We start from the raw sequence: 23918 nt of genomic DNA on the forward strand, positions 1-23918 counted from the left end.
TACCATTTGTTCTGCCAAAAACAGACAATTAAGAGACCAGAAGCCACAGTACAGAAATCCACAATAGCATCAGAAATCATAAAAAAAACCCTGCATATTTGTTTCCTAGGAAAAAATATCTTTTTTAATGGAACGGGCATTAAAGTTTTAATTTTGTATGGGAACAAATAGGATATTTAGTGGAATGCAAATAACAGCATGCAACATGTCTTGATAAAATTTTGTAAACAACTCTAGAAAGAAATTTAGCGATTTATACATTCACCACCACAAGGCACCATTGTATAAATTGCTAGGTTTTTGATATGTCAGATAACAAATTGAATTCCACAGAATATACAGGAAAAAAAAGAAAAGAAAACGGTATGGGTGCCATTTGCTGTCTTAATAAAATGTTAATGAGAGTAAGCATTTTAAGTATGTTTAAGTGTAAAAGCATACTGACTTAGTTATTTGAAAAATTTACATCTGCACCATTTTAGTAGCAGCATGAATGTAATGTTATTCAAAATAACGTATTTTTGTTTATCTGTTATGCTGCTATTGGTTTTCCTGAAACAAATTTGAAGCAATAGTTATTTTTGTTTATAAAATGCAATTCTCAGCAAGCAGCAGAAAATTTTATACCAAAAATCATAATCAGTAATTGAAAATAGGAATTCTAATAGTATGCATTTCTAAGTTAGGAAGAATCTTGTCCCTCAGAATCCCACGGTGCCATTCCATATGGGAATATCTCTTACAGGGATGCAGCTTGTAGCTGCCTTGCATCTTTCAGAAGAGACAAAGGCACAGAAAAGGAGAGTCTGCTCCTTCTTTTTATTTTCCCTCCCACTTCAGCCTGAGTTCCCTCTGGCACTGAAATTATGTCTCTACTTTGACTTTCCTCTGTTGTAACTTCTAATATGTCCTCATCCTGACCCTGCAACCATTAATGGTAGGAGACTAGAGATACTTAGTGGCAAATTGTGCCAAAGACACTGGGAGAAGTCTGTTCTGTCATGGTCCCTGAATGAGACACAGAGGCTGAGATGAGCTGCAGACATAGGTGGATGAGTGCTGGTAGGGCTGAGGCTATGAAAGATCATGAATAATTAAGTTGGGAGAAAGGTGAGCTGATTAGAAGGTTTAAGGAAAGAAAACAGAGAAGACAATTCTCTTGATAAGGAATATAAGAAATATTTAAGATAACCTGTTATTTTCAAGTTCAAGCTTACAGAGAGGATGATAAGCAGTGAACAGAATACACTGCAAACAGGCAGGGTCCAACAAAAAAGAAGAATGAAAACCAAAATGACAGTAGCAACAGAAGTTTTTAAGAAACCCAAAGAGCAGCATTTCTCCTTTTTCCTGAGAAGTATGAGAAAAGCGTATTCTTGCAGGCTGAAAAGTGTAGAACAAGCACCTGCAGCCTATAGCCTTGTGTGTATGTATCCATATTTGCTTGTGTGATCTGATTACAGCATGGCCCCCAGATGATCAGTTTTGCAGAGAATATGCAGCTATTATCCCTTATCCACAACATCTTCAGCAGCCCTCATGGGACACTACTCTGCAAGAGATACAATTGTTGCAGAGATCTTCCTGAGCACCTGTCAGGGGAAATGGTGTCACGTTTGGAGGAGCAGAGACTTTTTCTTTATCTCTAAGGATGCAGAGGTGCTTACTGCATATAATGTTTTTTATGGCACCTGGGGATCTACTTAAAATTGTTGTGCCTGTCAAACCAATGGTTACCAGCTAAACAGGAGACTATGCAATGGCAGTTCACTTTGCAATCAAAGTACTCTGGAGAAGGCACTGTGTTTTCACACACATCTTAAGAAAAACTTGCCTTGCCACAGTACAAATAGTAACCTGTAACCAGTAACCAATAGGTAAATAGCCATAAAACTTGTTATCCCATCTAAAACTAAAACTTGCTATCTGATGTAAAACTGAAGTCAAAAGGCAGTAGTAATCCATTCCACATATTCCTCCTCTGAATTGACTGGAGTTAATAACATAGAAGAGTGTGGAAGTGATACACTGTCATTCTGTTAGTGATTTCTATCTAGCTTGTGGTTGGGGTGTAATTTATAATTTGTACAGGAAATATTAGAATCTTGATTTACCATCTCTTGGTAAATATCAGCTTTTGAAACTTGTAAAAATCTGACTTGTTTTCCAAGTGCAAACAAATACTCACAAAAAACTACATAATGTATTAGATGAACATAACTTGTACTCATTTTTAACATTCTGAAGAAGTAATGAATCAGTGCTATTTCGGGAGCAGTAATTCTTATTTAGAAAGAAATTTTATCTGTGATTTTCAGACAGCTAGTCCAAACATACCGACTTATGAATAAAACAAAACAACAACCTTGAAATAAATGTGCTTATCTAGCATGGATTAATGCAAAAACCCCAGAGATCCTTCTTGCCTATTTATAAAGTAGTTTGCATTTAAGACTAATATATTACCATTCTCTTTGCTTTGTTGTCAGAATGTGTGTAAATGATATTTGAAGAATAGCATGCAAATGCATAAAGGTTGGGAAAGAAATTCTTTTTCAACCTTGGACCTAGTCCTCCAGACAAAACATATATAAATCCGTAGTATACTGAAGGAATTGTAGGAGTGGATGCTAAGGTAATGGACCAAGACTGCCTAGAAGGCTGTGCTTCACTGAATTGGAAACAGAAATTTAGGTGCATTTATCTTACTGGGACTGTAATATCCATTTATCTGACAAAAAGTCCTTTGTAGGATAGTCTTCAGAGATATATAATAATCTGGTATTATAACCTATCATTTGGAGCAGTTAAGTTATTCTCAAGTTCCACTGCTGAAGGCCCCACATTGTGCAAGTACACCTCTTCCACCCAGACTGTTCTACATAGACAACAGCTAACAAAAAAGAATAGGAAAGAAGTTCTGATGCTTGTCTACGTTATTCAGACTGCAACTCCTCTTTTTGCAGCCTCACCATCTACCCTAACCTTGAAGGAGGAATTAGCAAACAGTGCAATCCCCAGGGCTTCTCTTGATGTCAGATGTCTGCTCAGTACTGGGGAGTGAAGGGATCAATTTCTTTGGCATCCTTTATGCACTGCTCTTACTATGCATTTGTATTCAGCAGGGAAATTTTGGTCTGTGCAGCTGCTACACCTTAAGCCCGAAAATTCTATGGAGGTTCCCAACATAATCCACATATTTATCCATGTTTGAAAGTCTGGCAAGCCCCAATAAGACATAATTCATAATCTCACCTTTAATAGAACAATATGTTCTGCTTCATCACAAGCTGTGAAATAAAACAATGAATACAAGAAAAGAAATTGCATTTGGGTTTTTTTAGAATGCAAGGCAGTGACGTTTTAAAAAACATGCATCCAGCAAAACATGAATTCAAATTATTCTCACACATCCTCACATAATTTTCAATAATGAGAATTCTTGTCTCTGACCTAGAAGACTGGACGTAGTAGATAACTGAGTGGTAATCAACTGAGCTCCAAAACTGCATATATACAATTCCATCTTTAAGAAATTACATACCCAGTTAATACCGTAGCCATATAAAGACCCAATTTACGAAAGATTTCCCAGTCCTCAACTTCTATTATCTTCCCAGCAATTAAAAACACGATACCAATTGGCATATACCTAGAAAGCAAAAATAAAGCCATCAAAAATGCATTCTCAGGAGTACTGCATGCTCACCATGAAATAATTTCTCTCCCTAAGTAATTTTAAAAAACAGACAGAAAATATGTTTTGATATCCTTTTTCATAACAACAGATTCTTTTTCTTGTATTAAGTTATACATTGGACTTTATTCATTTGCAGCAAGGTTACAACATAGGTGATTAAAAATGTTGGAATATAAAAGTACATGTAACTCTACATATTGCCTAGCTAGTTAGTATTTACAACTTGGTGCCACAGAATACACAGAATACACAGAAGTTGGGAAGGGGTATGGAAATATATCCTGTTACAGCAAATGTTTATGTACAGCCACAGGCTGACCTGGGGGTGGAAGTCTGCAGGGTTGAGACCAGTGTCCATCTAGTCTGTAATCACACACAGATGGGAAAGCTTTAGTCCTTTAGTCACAGGAGCTGCCCTGCAGCACTGGGGGATGTACCTGTGTCACCTGCACAGAATAAAGTAAATCTGCACACGGCCATGCCTTATGGATCTGAACAGTTGCGTAGACTAATGCCTACAGAAAATTCAGGGGAAATATCAGGAATTGTGTTAGCACCAGCTACACTGTGTTTTTTTAAGTTCCAGAGAGCAGGTTGTCACAGAGACAAGTTATTACTTCAGAGGTTTGAGCAGTATAAATTAACCTGGAAATTTGTGAATATATAAAATATATAAATTAAAAATATAAATTAGAAATTAATAAAATTTATGTGTGCAATCTCACACACAAAATTGTATCTTGTCCCTGTAGAAAGCAGGGATGTCTAGTTCCTCTGAGCACTGAACTTGATGAAAACAGAACTTATTCCACATACTTCCAGCATAATACTTTGTTTCAAACAGCAGCTCCTATATTTGTAGAAACTCAGGGAGCCTGTAACCACAGCTTCTGGAACATGCGAGAAAATGGATAATCAATTTATAAGTAAATTCCTGCATGGCATATGCTAAGTCTGGAGTCTCACTGGTGGTAACTTTCTGCAGAGCAAGGCAGCCTATCTCACAAGGCTTTAACCTAGCCTGGGACTAAACTATCTGCTCTAGCACAGGACCAGCTGCAGAAATTAATTTTACCTTTCTTTGAGGAAGCAAGAAGTGTGCAACTAAACCCTGGACAGGTTTGTTTTACAGACATCTCAGTGTGCTGGGATGTAAGGAAAACCATGGAAGGGTCAGATTTGACAAGGTACTGGTATCAAACCGTGCACATGAGCAGAGTATTGTAATAAGTGGCAGAAAGCACTCCACATGTAGGATCTAACTCTGGAAGGAATTGTCTGCATTTGTAGTCCTGATCCTGTAATGTGATTTGCATAGACAGAATTCTATGAATAGCTGGTTGGTGAAGTACAACCAAACACTATCAGACAAGGTTCTATATTTTAAATTTGTTTTTTCTTGTCTGAGAATATTATGAGAATGTAGTGTCATAAAATCTATTAGCAGAAGGTAATATATGCTAAGTTGTACTTTGCATACCATTTTGAATTTTTCTCTGTGCTGTGGCTTGCATATTAATTCAGATTTCTAGAGGAACTTAGATCAAGGACAGCCATCCTGTGAATATATATCTGCCAGGTAATAATGTTCAAGGCTCATAAGGGCATATGGGTGGTAAAGCTTATCCTTGAATGAATCCTGACTAGTGCACTAGATCTTTTATAAACATCTAGCAAGAATGTCTAAAAACATTAAGTTTCTTGGGAATCAATAGGACTGTTTCTTTAGTAATATATTAAGTAGAAGCCCTGTCTCCAGTTTCCTCAAAGAATCAAATTCTGTAAGAAGAAAATTTTACCAATCTTCCTTTGAAAGTTGCTTTCTGTAAAATACTATGCAAAGCCAAACATGAAGTCTGAGTCTTCTCCTACCTCTTCAATGACAAATTCCACTTAAAGAAGTTGTTGGAAAATGCCAGTATATCCTTGGACTTACCACATAATTATCTGAACTATTCTCATTGTAGCTTCGTTCAGCGCATTGAAGAAATCCATCAGCACTTGTCCTTTCTCTCCCATTTTCCAATAACCATTCCAAAAACAAGACAAAAGACAATCAACCCCACCGCATTGATGCCGTTGGAATACTCCCCACGATTTTATATTCTTGGGTTTTGTTCTGTAAGTTGGAATCAAGAGAAAAAAAATACTATCTGAAAATAATGAATTTACTTTAAAGAGTTCTAATATGAAAACACAGTTAGACTTCTTTTGAAAGACATGAAAATCTTTCCCAGCCACTCTACTGGCTTTCTGAAAGTGCCAAGTGGGCAATTTCAGGAATGCACTAAACCAAAACTTGAACACTTTGGCATTTTAAAGCCATGCAAGGATCTGACCAAACCTCAGGAGAGAGTAAAGCACCCCTTAATTGTATTGTCTTTTCTATAGACTTCTGACATGAGGTATGCAGGGTCTAAGTATCCCAGTCATGCTTTCAAGATTTACTCCCCTTCACTCAAGATTTATACCCCATTGGAAAGCAAAACACAGATGCAGAATCCTTGTGTTTATTTCTGAGCAACTCAAGAGTTTGTATCTGGATTTAAGATAAATTCACCCACTGCCTAACAACTTGGACATTAGTGTAATTTCATAATTTATAGGAAAATTGTATGCACATAACACAAAAATCCTACTACAGAGGTATTAATACATTCCTCTGTGCAGCACACAATATGAAGGAAAGGGTGCAATTCTTCACTACATTCTGGTTCAGGATTTAATTAATATCTCTTCATATAGCTCCCATGTATCTTCCCCATGCTATTATCACTTTAAGATGAAATTTGGAAGGAGTATAATAAAATGTGCACTGATTTGGTATTGTTTATAGTTCTATGTTCATATTCTACTGAATTCCTTTCTCCATCTCCTCCAGAGTAAGTCTAGACTTCATATGCCATTAACACCCATAAGCTTTCCATACCTCTAATGAAAGGCTTGTTATATACATTTTTCACTTTTTTCTCTGTACATTTTTTCCACAGTAACAAATTTATTTAGCAAATGCTTTATATTGTTTTGTTTTCAATTAAAAAATATATTATTTTCAACTTATTTTCTTCTTTAGTGCTTACAGTTACAGTGATTGCTACCCAAAACATCTCATGGTGATATAGTCATTCCACAGTGAGTGTTGATTTTCTCAGAAAATTGACAATTTATAACCAGGTATCTATTATCTTTGGACTGGTCAACTCCCTGTGGGCTCCTCTGATGTTCTTAAACCTACTGGAAAACACTCACAATGACCACTAAGCATTTACCAATTAACTTTTACGCTCTTGCTAAAATCCATCTATGTGTTATTTCCATTCATTTCTTCATCACTAGCCACATGAATTAAACCATATTTAGTGTGTGTTTCTTCTCCCTATTTCATATATTATGAAGGAATAAAAGGATACAGGTCGCACCTCTGAAGCCTTTGTTGTAGCCGCTGAAGTGGGTCCCACTCGAAACATGGTGCTGTTTTTATCCACAGCAGTTGTAGCTTTAACTTTTTCACGTTTGGTTTTATACTGCAAAAGTTTTTGGAAAAGTTTTTTAAAATAATCCAGAAGAACTTATTTAGAAACATGAGAAAACTGAAGAACAAATGAAGGCATAGCTTTTGGCAGTAAAAATAAGAGAAAAATTAACCAATCTGACTTGAAGGTAGCAAACATAGACAAATACTTTATTTCCCAATGCATGTGTGCCATCTGTACCTCAGAAGCTGTAGTTCAAACAGAGACTCACAAATAATATGCTATGAATTCTGCTCCCCAGCATGTTGGATATCCCATGGATGTGCTGGGGAGGCATGAGCTAGAGCTCCTGACAATGGCAAGACTTTTTGCTGGAACAAACAGTCTGGAGAGAATTGGTGATAGTCATGCCAGGAGAGGCTCGTAGAGCCAGATGCACCTGATGCAACCAGGCCCTTGGTGACGTGGTTAGCATAACTAGTGCCATTAAACTAGGCTAACAGCCATTCTTTGTGGTCAAATGGGTTATATATTTCCCTCTCCCTCTCATTGCCAGGTCTTCAAGGTCCTGTGCACCCAGCAGAACAAACCAAACAGACTTACTCTTCCTCTCCCTACTAGCCTCCAGTTTCCTGGCACTAGGCTGACTATTCCTCTCCTTATTTGTCTTAAATGTTCCAGGCACCTAGCCAGACAAGTGGTGTTCATGACACAGTCACAGAACAGGGAAGTTTAACAGCAGCAAGTACGCCATCCATAAAACCAATCAGGTAGAAGTCCCATGAGTAACTTAGACTAAAACTGCTGCAGGACAGTGAGACCCGGTGGCCTGGGTCTCTGTCTGCTTCCTCTGAGGACTAAGTGACCAATCTGTATTCCTCTGTATGTTATCTAGATTATGATTATATTGATAAATATTAAGATTTCACCTAATACGCAGTACTCCAGGTGATTAGAAACATAAGTTAAATGGTGCTATTATAAACTATACTACACCTGATTCTGCTCATAGAAATTCAGGGCTACTCAGATTGTAAGTTTGGCGCTATACTAAACATAATCCATTAAGAAAATACAGTTGAGTGCCACCATCATTCTGTCAAGGATCCCTAAAAGAGCTGGTCTGTCCCCTTAGTTTTGGGTGGCCAGTATTGATGAAAGAAGTTTTTACATGGAGAAGTTTTATAAAGTGGGCTGTGCACAGCAGCATATCTGATATAAATTTCTGGGGAACATTAACTGATAAGTCTAATATATAGGCAGAAGTTTCCTCTTTCATCTTGGCAACACTCACTTTTCCTGAAAGATGTCTTGAACAGACTACTAGTTATCAGCCTTTTCCTTCAAAGGATTGGTCTGGTAATGGACATTAGATGTGAGACAGTTCAGGGTGAGGGCTAACTTACACAGACTTCATCAGACATAGAGGGGGTCTTAAGAACAAGGAAACTGATCCACATAAGATGATTCTTTTAACTCCTGTTGTGCCAAAAAGAAAAATCTTGTCTTAACACAGTGCTTGGTTTTCTGCATCCAACTCTTAAACAGTGTCTTTATGGGACTTAATAGCTGATAGTACATTATTTATTGTAATGGAAATGGAACCAAGGATGCCATAACCCCCACCAGTTTATAGGAAATGAAGATATTCCTGGACTTCTCAGAAATAAGTCTTGCCTGACAACCTTTTTTTTTTTTTAATGTAGGAAAAATAATTTGTGGTTAACAGTGAAAACTACAGAAATAAAGAGGTATATTCAAATTACCTGTTGAAAACAGGCCTGAACAAGATTCTCTGGGAACATATTCCTATTAACAAGCACAGAATCATTTCAATACTACAGCATACTAATGAAAAGCTGTTTGCTATAACAAAATTATAAAATTTGATGCTTAAAATCAGATCATGTGTGTTTCTTTCAGCAGAAAACAATATATTAGCATCAGTAGATTAAATAGATGGATATATAGATAGATAGATAGATTGTCTTTTCTCCAAAGAAATTAAGCATTTAAGAATCCAAATGACTGTTTTCCTACTTGCACTTCTTGAACTTTAGAGAGCTTATATTTTTAGTGTTTCATATTTATATTTGTAAGCAACTAAAACCAGTGTACTTTTCCCTGTTACATTATCCTCCTTGACTTGCATAAGGAATAGGGGAAATACCATCTTTATAGGATATGTCCAATATAGGCAGAAGAGAAAAATAAAAAACCTTTTACAAAGGGTGCAATCTATTGTAATCTATTGGTGTGCTCTATTGCAGTTATGAATTCAAAAATTAATCTTGGTTAATAGTAAATTATCCTGTGTTATTCTAGTGTCAAGGACTTCGCACACTGAAAAATTAGGAGATTTAGTGCAATGTAAGCGTGTGTGCCTCCTTTCCAAATGCAATTTCAGATTCAAAAAAACTGTGAAAAAAAAAGCATTAATTAGGTATTTGGTAAATATCCAATCCAGTGCATAAAAATGCATTTTATATACTGAAGCAGAAGTCTTTTGATCTCCCCTAAAGATCTTTCACCAACCCCTGCCTTTAGTTATCAAGTTTTTAAAGCAAATCTATTGAAAAGCAAAATCAGTTTGTATAGGTGTGGATTTTTCCTTCATCTTTACAAGACTGTCTAGATTTAGATCCTAAATCCATTATTTTTATCCATATTTTGAATATAAATATGTAGGAAATTAATTAATAAATTTAAAAGAGAATTTCAGATCTTTTATCTGCTAATTTACAGTCTTAAACTTGTTTGCAAGAAATTAAGCAAACCCCCAAACTACTAGATATTTAGCAAATTGGTTCTTACACACAGATTAAGTAAAAATTATACAAAAGCAAGATGGTGGGCAGGAACAGTGACCCAGAATAGAGACTAAAGACACCAGAATAAAAAAAAATCAACAGAAATATTTTGAATGTACTACCTAGCCTTTATGCAGCCTTTTTTGGTGTATTTTTTCTTCAATTCTTTAAACATAGTAAGACTGAAAACCTGCACATGTCTTCTTCAGACTTTTCTAGGGTTTCTGTCTTCTAACCACTTTTAAGTGTCTGTCTTTGTTCATGGTGCTAATGGGAAAGACATATTATAAGGTTGCCTTAGATACTGGTGATGCAGCAAATATCTTGGTTCTTGTGGAACCCTTGGAAGTCTTTACATCCTGCATCTGTTACTTTGCATGCTGCCTTGATGGAGGGAGCAAAACTCTGCAATTTCAGCTCATTGTGTATGCTGGATGACACAGAAGCTAACAATCAGTAATTCCACCAGTAATCCACCAATTCTTTACAGATCTTTTCTTCATAATAAATAAACCTTGCATGCCAGTTTCTGTGAAGGAGGTATTTTTTGTCACTGTTTTATTAGCTAAGTCTATAAAGAGAATTTTTAAACAAATTGCTCTGAGTATATTTTAAAATGTCTAATTTTTTGAAATGCAAGTTGTTCTCCTCCTTATTCATCCCAACAGTATCAGAAGGCATTTTATTATATTACATATCACAACTACGTTTGTGGCTTTTTGACTTCTGCAAAGGGGCCATGGAAGCTAAAAATTAAAATCTCACCTGATCAGATCCAGCATGGCATCAACAGTATTGACTTCGGGGGAACTGCCCACTCTGTCAATCTCATTTGCGTTTTGAGTCACTCCAGGTTTAATGGTCACAACAAGGATAATCCCTGCAGAAGGAGAAGCAGACAGCTCACAGTGCAAGCAAGGCATTAGTGCATTCTTCTTCAGTATATCCTGTGTAGCCAAACTCTTTGTTGGATGTTTATTGAGCTTAACTCAATGAACACTTTCCCTGGTGCTTCTGCTCTGCAGGTGATGTCCTTGAATGTGCATGGTTCCGCTAGACCAGGAGCTACTTGCAGGCTTGTCCCTAGACTTCATCAGTTTAGCTTTATTTTCATATGTATCATACTATACCACTACTGCTCACCAAGTGCTCACTACTGCTTTAGCTGGGATTCAGATGAGTGGCTGCAACTTTTGCAGAGTGAATATATTTAACTGCTATTTACCTCTTCCTTTATGTAGCCATCTTATTGCTAGCTTTCATATCTGAATACAAGTGTATGCTGTCCTGTGACCCCAAAGTCACATGGTGTTTTATTAAAGTTAGGTAGCAATAAAGTTACGTAAGAGAAGGGCTTCAGAAAAAGAAAGAAATAGAAGATTGTTGATTAAGAAATACTAGATTAGACCTCGTAAATGCTGAAATTAATGATAAATTTTTCATTTTCTTTAGTGGCTTATTTTACGCATTTTTACTATTGTTATTCTGTTATATTGTTATATTATAATGCATATTATTTTTTATCTTTTGTTTTTCTTTTGCTTATACAAGTCCAAAGAAACCCAAAGCAAATGAACTACAACATTTCAGTGAAGGAGAAAGAAGGGAGAAAGAAGCATTTGGATGATCCTTCAACCAGGCAGGAACAAGTCTTTCTAATGAACAAAAGCTACTACTGCATTTGTATAGCTCTGGCTATACAAGTTATGAAACAAGTAATGTCATAATGCCATGAACAAACTTAAGATGGCAAGGACCTTGGGAGATTGTCTGGTTTAACATCTCACCCAGAGCTGCGACCATTTCAAAGTTAGATACACACTAATATTAGTCTTTAATAATACTCGTTTCTTATGTATTCACAGAAATTTCCTAGACATAGGAAGATTGTTTTAGATATAGACATAGATATCTAGACATAGATAGATTGTTTTATTTATTTTTTTCTTATTTAAGAAGGCTGGCTGAGGATGCTTCTTTAAGCAAATACAGAGCGTGTCAAAGTTGCAAAATGAACTTCTGTAAGAGGAGATGTGAATTTCAGAGATATAGGATTGAAGCCTGGCAGTAACAGAGTGGGAAAAAATCTTTAAGGATTCTTTAAGGAAAGAAACGAGTTGACAAGGGAACCAGTATTTTCCGTCATTCTTTCAGGTGTGATGCACTACATATTTTCCAATCTGAGAATCAGAACAGGTTTTCAGTTTTGCTATTGAGGAAATTCACTTCTTGGCCTTTGACATTCACTCGTCTTTCTGCTGGTCACTTTTCACCTCAGCAGACAACTCCTAATTTTCTCTGAGCTGAAATATATGGTGAAATTGCCTGTGGCATCACATTGGATACGAACACAGCCCAACTGTGGACAGCACGACCAGCTTCTCTCTGTATCTGACTACACGTAATGTCAGGTTGTCTGGTATGATGCCCCATCTTGTCTCCACATCCTGTCCTGGGAAAGTCACAGTGCAGTACATTTGTAATTAGGCAATGCTGATGGTTTAAAAAGTCACAGAAACACAGAGTACCTAGTATTACAGCAAAGACTGTAGTGCAGAAATAATATACAACTGCTCTCAAACCAATCTTCCCAGAAACGCTGGAATCCAAAGCAGCAACACCTGCAAAAAACAACCACAGAAAAAAAATGTAAAAACTTGTTTTATAACAATGTTGTCATTTTTGTAGAGAGAATTAATTATTGTCTCTTATTTCTATGCAGAAAATTTTTCTTTATTCAAGATGTTTCTAAGTACTTAATTGACACTTGCACTTCTGAAAAGTATCTGTAGCTTACGAACATATTTGGTCTGCTTCTTTGCAAAAAATTGTTTTTCCTTTTTTTTTACCCCTTTTTCTAGGAGAAAGACAATTGAGTTTTCTTGATTCCCTGATGTTTGTTTCTTTGGCATATAAGAGTATGTCACAATATATTTCCTTATTCACTTAACTTTTCCAGATCTGTAACATTTTGGCTTTAAAGCTAAAAGCCACGTGAAGGAGTTGCTCCGGTCTGTTACCTCAGGTTGCTCAAAGGCACATCAGACAAATAAGGATAATTTCTGGTCAGTCTATCTTCATTAACAGACTTACTGTTTTTAAATTTTTCACTAAAGCTTTTTCTAAAGTTTGCACTTTTCCAGGTGTATAAATCATTGTCAAGAACAGGGCAGATTTACTAATGAAGGTAGGGAAAGTGCTGAGATAGGTATTATATTGAGGTCAATTTAGATTCTGGACATAATATTAGATGAAGTTTCTAGTTAAGTATTTCTTAATTGTTTAAAAGATTTATAAAAGTTGTATGTGTAAAATCATTAACTAGGGTAAAATGAGCATTGTGACTCCAAAACTTTTCTGTTTTTAAGAACATTAGTTAATAAAACTGCTATCTCTTTATTATACATGTGTGATCCATTTATATTTGTATGTTTATTGAGTCAGTTTATCAAAGACTGGCTGGATCCTTTGTATACAAAAGCAAAAGGAGGATATTTAGCCTTAGAGAAATGTGATTTTGTTGGGAAAAAATAGTTTCAGAAGTGAAGGAAGAAAAATAAAGAGATCTGACATACATGTAACTTACTGATCTTTGAGCTCAAAAAGGATCTTAGCAAGCACAGTTTAACCATGTGTTGGTATTTAATTCAGAAAGTATATTAACAGCTGACAACTTGTGCCTAGAGTATTCATATAATGTCTTACAGTTCTGTTAATTGTTATTTAAAATGCAAAAAATACTCAGAGGGGAGAATGAAGGTTATTTTATTTCATAATCTGATTATTTTAGAGTCTTTCATGGGATAGTGCATCATTTGATTGAGTATAGAAGAACAATACATATATACAGAAATCAGAATGCAAAGATTCTCTCATCTGTAGAGCAAATAAGGAATTAATGAACTATTCCTATGGCTAAGGAATATAGATTAATGCAGAGAAAAAATGCCACAGGTATTACAGGAACCTTTCAGCAGGAAGGATGTTGTTGAAGGCAGAAGTAACAGAATGGACACAGAATCTGGGCCATGAATTCTGTTTCTCACCTTAGGAACTGGGGGGAAAAAGAAGGTAGAAAAAAAGACTTTCCAATTGCTGTGGGCTCAGCTGTGGAAATCATGGCAGCAAGAACTCCTGAGAATGGATAGTTTTGGGAGGAAAACAGTTAAAACTGGAAGATTTGGGGAAGAGGAGGGAATTATTTGGTCCAAAGTGACCTTGCAGCTGGGAATGTTAAAAATGTCAGTGGGGAAACCTCCATTTATCACGCCCAGTGTGGTCCATGCTGTGCCTGTTTTGAGAAGTGGAATTCCTATGGAGATCACTCTCACAGACATGCAGGAAGCCTTTGTTACAGCGGGGCAGGCTGCAAACACTTCCCCAGCGCTGGCCGCCAGGACGAGCTACGCCTAACGGAGCATCGGTCCCCACGTGTCTCTGCCGCCTGGCACTGCTGATGAAGTAAGATATAAATCTACTCTTTGCGTTTCAGCTGTCATCTGGCACTTCCCTTGGTTACCTGACTGTGTCAGTTCACACCAACAGTAGTAAATAATGCTTTCTGTGTACAGGTCTGTTTTCAAAGGCTGTCAATATTGAAACTTCTGTGCTGATAATTAACTTGGATGAATTCACATAATTTTTTTTAAAAGAGAGCAAACAGGTATTGCCATAGTTTTGTATCTTTTAGTGAAAAGTTCATAAAACCTGGAAACAATGGAATTTCATTCTAAAACTTGTGCCTTCATATTTTTGGAGTTTTTTGCCTGACAGTCTTGTTGACTTAGTCAAGAGCCTAATAATCATGCAAGGTAATTTCCCTGGAGCACCTATTATAAGATCCTACAGTTAATAGGAAAGGAGAATCCTGTGACAGGCATTCTTCTGGCTTCAAATGAAATCCCTTTGCAAACTATTATGCTCACTGGAGTTACAGAGGTATAATAAAGGGTAAACTTTGTCCCTGCCTTTTCAAACTGGATCACGTTCCTGTCAGTGAGTAAGCTGTGATAGGATCCAGCCTGTCCTTCCATTGTTCTGTTGGTGCTGCTTGCTGGTAATCAAAAAACCACACAAATCATTCAGACAGACATAGCTGAATAAGTACAAGTATGGTCTGAGGATGGTAAGTGTGGGGTTTGCATTTTTTTGAAAGTTGCTGTACTCTGAAACCTGCATTCAGAAGCATGCTTCTACTTGGAGACTGAAATAGCATCCAGCACAAGTACCACAGACACAGTTTTGCACTGGGTGATGTAGACTGCTAAGCTGATTTGTTTTCATGTTAGCTTGTTACTCACCAGAAAATAGATATAATAATAGACTTCTATCCAGATACACTCTACTGTCATGACTGAGCAATTGGTAATATAATTGATAGCTACTAGCCTTTTTATCAAGATAATTGGAAATTAAGATTCCCTTTGCAGTAACATCATGTTTATAGGTTTTTTGACATAACTGAAAGAGTTAATGGAAGATGTATTGAACAAAGCGCTAACACAACTACTAATTACATTAGTAGTACTAAACTACTACATAACACTGACTTCAGTTCAGAAGAAAAAACTAATTTCTCAAACTAAGATGGCACATATGCTGCTCCAAAAGGAATGCCTGCAGTGTCATTCAAAATTAGATCACAAAAGCAGTGTAATTAGGTTTGGTTATCTACTTGGGATTACCAATAAACTTTTACAACTAATTTATTTGTTCTTTCTCCCATCTATCTATCCACAAGTTTAAACATGTTTGAACAGATAAGATGGTAATATAATTTACTGTATAGAGTTTGAACAGGCATGATGGATTATCTTCCATCCCTGAGCATTTCAAAACTGCAGTACTTCTGATTAGTCCTTTACATTTTCCTATAAAATATTCCTAATTCAGCTGTAGCCACTGAAGCACAAATAAAATTCTGTGGCTATGATGCAAAAAGGCTTAAGTGATATCATCATGAAAGACACCAACTGATGTTAAAAAATCTGTTAATCTATCTACATCTCTCCCCATATAATTTTTGCAGAACAGAGTTAAGGTCTTACTAACTGAAGTCAAATTTTGGAATCAATTGTCTAGTCCAATTCACCTCCAATGTTTTCTATGTTACAGTTTCAGCTTGAAGTCTTAGTAATCTTCTCTGGTTTTGCCCAGTTTTCTGTATTTTGCATCACATACACTTGCAAAAGAATAAAATCCAAAACAGCCAGTGAAATCAAGTATCTCTCCTAATCTTTCTTGTACAAGAACCTCAAAACCCTACAAAAGTGAAATGCTGCACTGCAGCAATTAAAAAAAAAGTACATGTTTAAAACTACTGCCCTGAAATACTACTGGATAAAGCTATGTAAGGGAATAGTCTGATTTAAACAAAACTATGCTTAAATATGAAACATGGTGCTCCAGAATTTTTTATCAGTAGCCACTGAACATAAAATTTGTTCACTTTAGAACTGTTCACTAAAAATGCATATGTACAAATGGTGAAATGACTTTGGCTCGAGTTATAACACTGTAATTCCAGAGTTGTTCACTATGCTCTTGTGAGACCAGTGCTGTGGTCCTGTGAGATTCAGAAGTGAAAAGGGTTCTGTGAAGGACTGGAAACAACCACAGAGATCTTCTGACTTACAGTACTTAGCATCTTCTTAGCTCCCTAGGGGTTAACACCTACATCCGTAGAATTGTCATACCATTCTAAAGATAGAAATACGTGCAACTGTGCACACAGATTCATGCTTCCAGGCACTCTTTTTCAGAACATTATCAGAGATTTAATTTAATAATTTGACTCTTAAATCGTTGACTCTGTTCAACAGCAAAAATCATGCCTAGACTCACTGGTATTTTTTATTGCTGCTCTACAAATTTCATTGTCATCACCAAGTGAACCTCTTGCAGTACTTCTTAGCTGTTCTCAAGGTTTTGAAGATTGGTGGAAGCTGACAGGATCATCACTTTATCTGCATGACACATTGATCATTTTGTATAATCCTTAAATGGCTAGACTGCTTAACTCCTTTTGCAACACAGCTACACTTGAGGATCAGATTTGAGTTGTCCCAATGCCACTTAGCCAGCTCCTAGCACTGACAGCTGTTCTCCTTAAGTGGTGCAAGGCCCAAAGGAAGAGTCTGGCTCAAGGTCCTTCCAAATTCACACTGGTTTATTTTCTATTAGTTTCAGAAGCTAATTAAATTCTGACAAAAAACAACTCAAGTATGGTGCGCATCAACTGCACACCATATTCTCCAAGGGTTCTGATACCTAATTTCCTATCTAATTCCCAATTGTAAAAAATATAACAACAAAAAGTTCCTGAAGAATAGAACTGTATGGCTGTTAGACCTTCTCAGCTATGATCATGATGCTGATCGTGGCAAAAGGCAAAATAAAAGCAAAACGCAGTTCTGAAACTGCTCCAAACTGCCAGCAGCCTTATTGATTCGAGGAATTTCTGTGGTCACTAGATAATCACAAAATAATTCTCAACTTCTCCCAGGTGTTCACACTTTATTTCTTCATTTCTATTTTGGCTCTTCTGGCTGTAATATGCAGTCACTACATCAAAGAAATTAATGATTGGTGGACATCCAGGAGAGCAAAACTTTTTTACAATGTTGCATAAGACATATAAAAATAGAAAACCATAGTTGACTCTTAAAATGGATATCAAGAATTTCAATAGAGAATCCTTATAAGGGGACACAATATCTTGTATAAAAGAAATATTATTTTATTGCTGGGATGAACTATGTTATGCGTTGTTGCTAAAAGGCAATATTTATTCATTAAAATATACAGGGAAAAAAACCCCAAAACAGTGCTGACACTCTGCCTTTGATAACAGCTGCCTGGAATTCATGAAGTTTCTTGGATTTAAAGATTCTAATTTAAACATGAGCAGTATCAAAATTTCAGCTGCATCTGACTGTGATATGACCTCTCTGTTCCGATTGGTTTTGAAATATATTTATCTAGTACTGAGAGTTCTCTTTTAATCCACTGGTCACCACAGAGATGGCCAGGCCATAAAAACAGTCTTCTTAGATGCAAGTGAAAATTTTGAATTAGTTGCCATACTTTTCTTCTACTTGCAAGGGGAAACACTAGCAATACTAAACAATATTTGGCATGTACCTTTAGAAGACAGACATACTTTTTATCTGAGGAGAGAACACAAAATTCTAGCTCCAGCATTGAGCAAGTTAATTGCTTGCACAAGCAGTGTGTAGCAAGCTTATGCTTATTTTTTTATTCCTCAATGTATCTAGAGAATCCAAATTTGCATTCTTGTTCCATGAACTATATAAACTCTAATCAGTTGCTGCTAGGAAAAAAAGGCATCTCACACAAATAAGACTAGATTCCATCATATTCCTGTGTCAATTTTGTCATTATTTAATAGCTGGGTTATAGATATAAGCAAGAAAATTGCCTTTTCACTCCAGGGAAAGGTCCTTTCTGCTGTCCTATAAACTTGGGACAGTTCAAACATTAATTCAGAAGATTCTTTTTCTCAGGGCTTCTGAAAAGAATGGATTCCAAGCCAGTTGCCCTCTGTCCTTTTGGTTTTAGCCCAGTATTTCATTTTGTCCTTGGTCAGTGCTCACTTTATGAAGGCAAAATCCTTCTATATACAATTTGGAAAATAAGTGCAGTGAGGGAATTCACAGGTGAGTGAATTCAGAGCCTATGCTTTACTGAAGACATTTTTGAGTCATCTAAGATTTTTTCCCTCTTCCCATTCCTGACTCTGAGCCATTTCCCTCTCATTTTGCTCTTTTATTTGCACGATTTTGTAGTACAAGTTTGCCCTTGTCATTGTCATAACCTCCTGAAAGGTAATTTTCTTCATATTCTCCCTGAAATTTCAGTTTCCAAACTAGGTTAAAAGCAATTTCTACTGCTTCTTCCAAAAGCCTGAATGGTGAATCTTCTTTTTTTTTCCTGATTGCTCTGTGGAACTCTCTGGGAAATGCAATACCACATTCCTTGTGTATGAACAAGGACTATCAGTACCGATTAGGTAATTCACAACTGTCTACTGAAATACCACCCACATGCAGGGCTTCAGACAGGATGTAATGTGTGAGTCCTCAGGACTAGATTGCCTGTAGATAATTTTCAAATATCTTTCACCTGATATGCATCTCGTAATTTTATTGCTTTCTCATGTTTACTGTGTCATGGGGCTTGGAAGGATCTTTTTCAGCTAGTCTTTCCTCAGCTAACTCAATGACCTCTTTAGATAAATCTCATTAGGAGGTCAGTTCCAAGTCAGATGTTGGCTGAGAAGACCAGGTATGAAAAAGCTAAGGCAAATGAAATCCCCCAAACAAACAGTGATATGCAATCTTCAAATGAGATTTTTTCAAATGATCTACTGTCTTTAGTGTTTTTACTAGAAGTCTTCCATTCCTTGTTCTGTCAATTCTCCTGTAAGAGCAGTGACCCCAGTCTATTCAAATGTTATTCTTATTTACTGTAAAGGAGAAGGATTTCTATGGCAGCTTGTAGCATTACCTTTTCAGCAGACTTGATAGAAAATGTCATTAATTGCTCTTTCTTCGGAACAAGTGAGTTGTTCCATTAGTATGTTGTGTAAATGCAACAGAAGAAACGTCTTACAAATGAAATGAAAAAAAACTAGCACATGACAGGGGGACAGTGTGAGGGAGAGAGTGGGAGAGATTAGATGCATGTAGGTAATGCCTAAGCATCTGTTTGTGGCATTTAAAAATCACCAAAAAATTCAAGTCAGAAAATTCTCTGTTTATAATTACATGATCTAATTAGACTTGGATTAGAATGTCAAATATTGATCTCTTAACTCTGGAGAGGCATTGAAAAAAGATATTTGAAAGCAAACAAACAGACTGAAGTGTGCAATGCAACAATGGTTACAACATTATAGAGATACTGTTGATATCTCTGAGAGATGTCTTGGATCATTTAAACGAGGTTGAAAAGTAAATTCTTTCTAAATGCCAAATAGAGTGGAATGGGAGATGAACCATGTATAGCAATGAAGGGTTAAAATAATCCTACAACAGAGGGCATTTCAGTTAAGATTTAAAGAAAAATTTCTGACCTGGATATCAGTTTGCTAAGGGGCTACTGTGCTGTCCTTTGGGGCAGTTGGCACAATCATTGTATTATGATCTTGCTCTACAGAGCTTATTGGAGACTGCAGACAAAGAGGGTATTAGTAATATCTTCTATTCATCACTTCTAGGAACATTTAATTTTTCTCTAGAAAGCTCTTAGAGGTTATATAATCTGAAGGTAATGCCTTCTCAGGAGAGATGAGTTTTTGGTTGGAATATCAGAAAAACTTCAAAGGAAGGAAGATGACACAATCTATCTGCCAAGATGGACATGCTACTAAGATTCATTACAGAAATCAGATTACAGTTCAAGGATTAAGCAGAAAATATTAGTCCCTGTGCTGGTGCTGGTGATACATGTATTAAGTGTATTCAGAAAAACTGTAGTATTTGAAAGTACTTGAATTTCCTCAAAATTATTGGTGGCAAAATGTATAGGTATACAAGATTTTTAAAAAGCCCTTTAACATGACACTGCATGGTTAGTCAGTTGTGGTATCTACTCATAGGGAATTTGAGTGAAAAGGGTGACTGAAATCTGGTTTACTAGGGAACAGTTTGCTGTGTTGTCCACAAGAGAAACAGCAGAAGACACCAACTGGCTTTAGACACATCCACAGTGATGCCACAGCAGTGCCCACAGTGATATGGCTCAGATAGGAGGCAGTGACGGCTGGTGCCACAAAATGGCTGCTGTGTTGGAGCTCTTTGCCCTTGAGAACTGGTGGTAATCATGCTCCATGAACCAGAAGTGTACTTCAAAGTTTATACTGTAATTTAAAAAACCTGAAATAATGTAGGGGCTGTCTCAGTTGTATAAGGTCAACTGATATTGAGGGAAAGGAGAAGATGACTACGATATTAGTAATCTGAAGAGATGGCACAAATCTTGTCCATTAATAACCCATGACTCTGCTATCCTGCCTGCGCTCAATGACGGCACATGGACAGAACTTCTAGTATCCTTCAGTACACTGAAGGCAGAAACTCATTAACAGTACTGTAACATTCCTTGACCTTCACAAATTAATCATACAGAGGGAAGAGGTAAGTCTCCTTCTGGAGCCCAGATAACTAATTTACTATAATACTATCAAATGGATTTGACTTTCTTGGAAGATCTCTTGGCTTAAGAAACAGCAAAGCATACAAAGAACATGCAGGCAGTTCAGAAGACAGGTCCTAGGTATGTAAGCTAGATCAGTAATTTCCCAAGGACTGTGCTGGTGATGCACAGGGTCTGTTAAGGATGTCTCAGTAATGGAGCAATCTCTCAATAGCTACACTTCCTTGGCCTTGTAGAAATGGAAACTGATGAGGCAGTCTGCCATCACAGAAATTACGATACCAGAGGAAAAAAAATATTTGGATGCCCTGCATTATAGGAAAAAAAAACAGATTTGTCCTCCTGGCATTTCCTTATCTGTACTCCTTTACAATACTGTAATGTACATACAATGTTTATATATAATATAGCACTAGTAGGTCTATTCCAGGGCATCACCACAGTCTTAGTGTATTCTAACTTAAATTACAAATAAAGTAGGCAAAATAAATAACTAAATAAGTATTTTGAAAATTCTGAGCTGTTCTGATTTTCAAAATAAACACAACAATAGAAACAATCTGATAATTCAAGTTTTTTTTTTCCTCATTGCATTCTACCTCTGTTTCCCACATGGGAAACATGTGGCTTCCCATTTTCTATATTCTGCTTGTCATTCTCTAAATCCTTTGGCACTGTCATAAAACAAACTATTATCTTCCCAGACACATATACAACACAGATCCCAAGGCAGGCAACACTTTAATTTGACAATTGAAAAGGTAATATAACCTAGTCAAACACATCCCTCATCAGTCACAATCTAACAAACACTTTATGTGGAGAGAAAATAGTAGACCACTGCAAAGGAAAGTCACATGGCCTTGGTAATTCACTAGGATATTTTTATCTCCCAAGCAGCTGTCCCAAATAAGTCACATTTTGGGTGGCAACATTACCTTTAGTAGTAAATGACAAGGTAAGAGTATTATTTGGCATTGAGAAACTGGAAATGGGCATGATGCTTCAGACTGCAGTGGAACAGTAGTCTAAGTAGGCCCTGGAGTAAAGCAAGAGTTTATTTCTATAGTAATGGAAGCTTGATAGTTTTTGCCAGACCCGCAGCTCAGAAGACATAATTTATAGCTCACATAAAGCTGTCTTGAGAGAGGTCATTGATATTGCCTTTTTTTTCCCTGTTCTTGAGGTATGCCAGGTGTACTGCAAATGCCTCACCAATTGCTTTAAAAATTTTTGGTGTTCCCCAGCATTAGCTGAGCCTGCTCACAAATTCACAATGCAGAAAACTCCCATGCATCTGTTCTAGTCCCTTTGCAGCTGTCTGTGAAGGCCAAAAGCGTAGGGAAGGTCAGAAACATAAGAAAAAGCTTTATATTACATTTTGTCAGGGAGGAAAGATAAGAAATGAGGGATAGATTATTGCAAAACTTGAAACAGATATTGAATAGCTGATAAAATCATGTCATTAATGCTGAGATCTGAGACATGGATCTGCTGTGCTATGTGTCACATCTTTTAACACAAAGCTAAAATTTTGTCATTTATGGGTAACTCCGGAAACATCATCAAAGAAAGGTCATTTATCACATATGTGATGTGGAATTTTTTGACAGAACACATTCTAGCCCTGAAGAAGAAGACCTTCACATCAAGATCCACGGCTTATAGTCTGAAAATCAATGTGGGCAGGCCAGCATGGTATAACCCCATCTAAGAAGGACTGATTGAAGAGTGATGGCAAGCAGACCCCGGGTGTGTCTCATAGTTATCTGGATGTCTGGGGGTGTTGTGCTAAGATCCAGATCTCCTGATACTTGCTACTAACAAGGAACTTAGGTACAGAAAATAAGGCCAGATAGTTTATGTAGATTGCTAAGATTCAGACTGGGCATGTAAGTTTTCCTCAGCTTTTCCAAGTACAAGGGAAAAACTTGTTCAGGAAACTTGACAGTTGTCTCCAACCTAAGTTCTGCTGTGATCCTGGCAGAAAACAGATTTGCAAACATTGCCTGCCATTGCATACTGTGTGAATCTCACTTCACTAAAAAGAATGCTAAACGTGATTAAAGGGGACTAATCTGCTCAGTATGCACCCTTGATGAAATATACTGCACATCTCTGGGGAATTTTTTGTTCTCAGAATGAATTAGAGTTGTGAATTTCCAAGACTTTCAAAGATGATTTATATGTTGTATGTACTCGCAAAATATTAGATTTAAGTCTCAAAAACTCCCAATGAAGCATATAAGAGACTCCTCTCAATCCTTTTCTCCGCTACAGGGCACCTAAAAATAACATATTGTTTGTATTTGTCTAATATTTCTTCTTTTAGAGCATTACTTCAAAAAAAGTAATGGGGTGTGGAGTCCCCACAATCAATACAGCTGTAGTTCTGATGGCATAGCATGATCATGAGTAACATTCCAGTCTTTTGATTTTGATTTTCAATTTTCCCATGTTTCTACAGCAGGAGATAGAAAATAAAAATCATTTCTTGACATGAATGATGCATTAGTGTGCTATTAACTAATCTGAGGTATAGAAATCTCATGGGTAGATAAAAGAGTTCTGTATTTTCAAATGAATTATCAGGGGGAGACTTTTGGGTCAGAGTCAGTAAGTTTAAATCTGGATCCATTAAAATGATTATGAGAAGAAGAGAACAATTGAAATTTGGCTCTGAGGCAGAGTACTGCTTAAACTATTCCATCCCCAAAGCAAGGTCCTCCTAACCAAAATTTTTAAAACAAATACATA

The 23918-nt window shown here is 36.6% G+C and overlaps 1 protein-coding gene across 1 annotated transcript in view; it reads right to left on the reverse strand.

Moving 5' to 3' along the window:
- SLC1A1 (solute carrier family 1 member 1) overlaps positions 1–23918 on the reverse strand; it is a 49588-nt gene that overhangs the window by 7907 nt on the left and 17763 nt on the right. Inside the window, 8 exon segments of the mRNA XM_079330039.1 lie at positions 3545–3652; positions 5637–5721; positions 5724–5789; positions 5792–5819; positions 7120–7224; positions 8940–8982; positions 10749–10863; positions 12512–12604. Of these exon segments, the coding sequence (XP_079186165.1) occupies positions 3545–3652; positions 5637–5721; positions 5724–5789; positions 5792–5819; positions 7120–7224; positions 8940–8982; positions 10749–10863; positions 12512–12604 (643 nt within the window).

The sequence above is a fragment of the Erithacus rubecula genome, assembly GCF_903797595.1.
Source record: "Erithacus rubecula genome assembly, chromosome: Z".
Classification (NCBI taxonomy): domain Eukaryota; kingdom Metazoa; phylum Chordata; class Aves; order Passeriformes; family Muscicapidae; genus Erithacus; species Erithacus rubecula.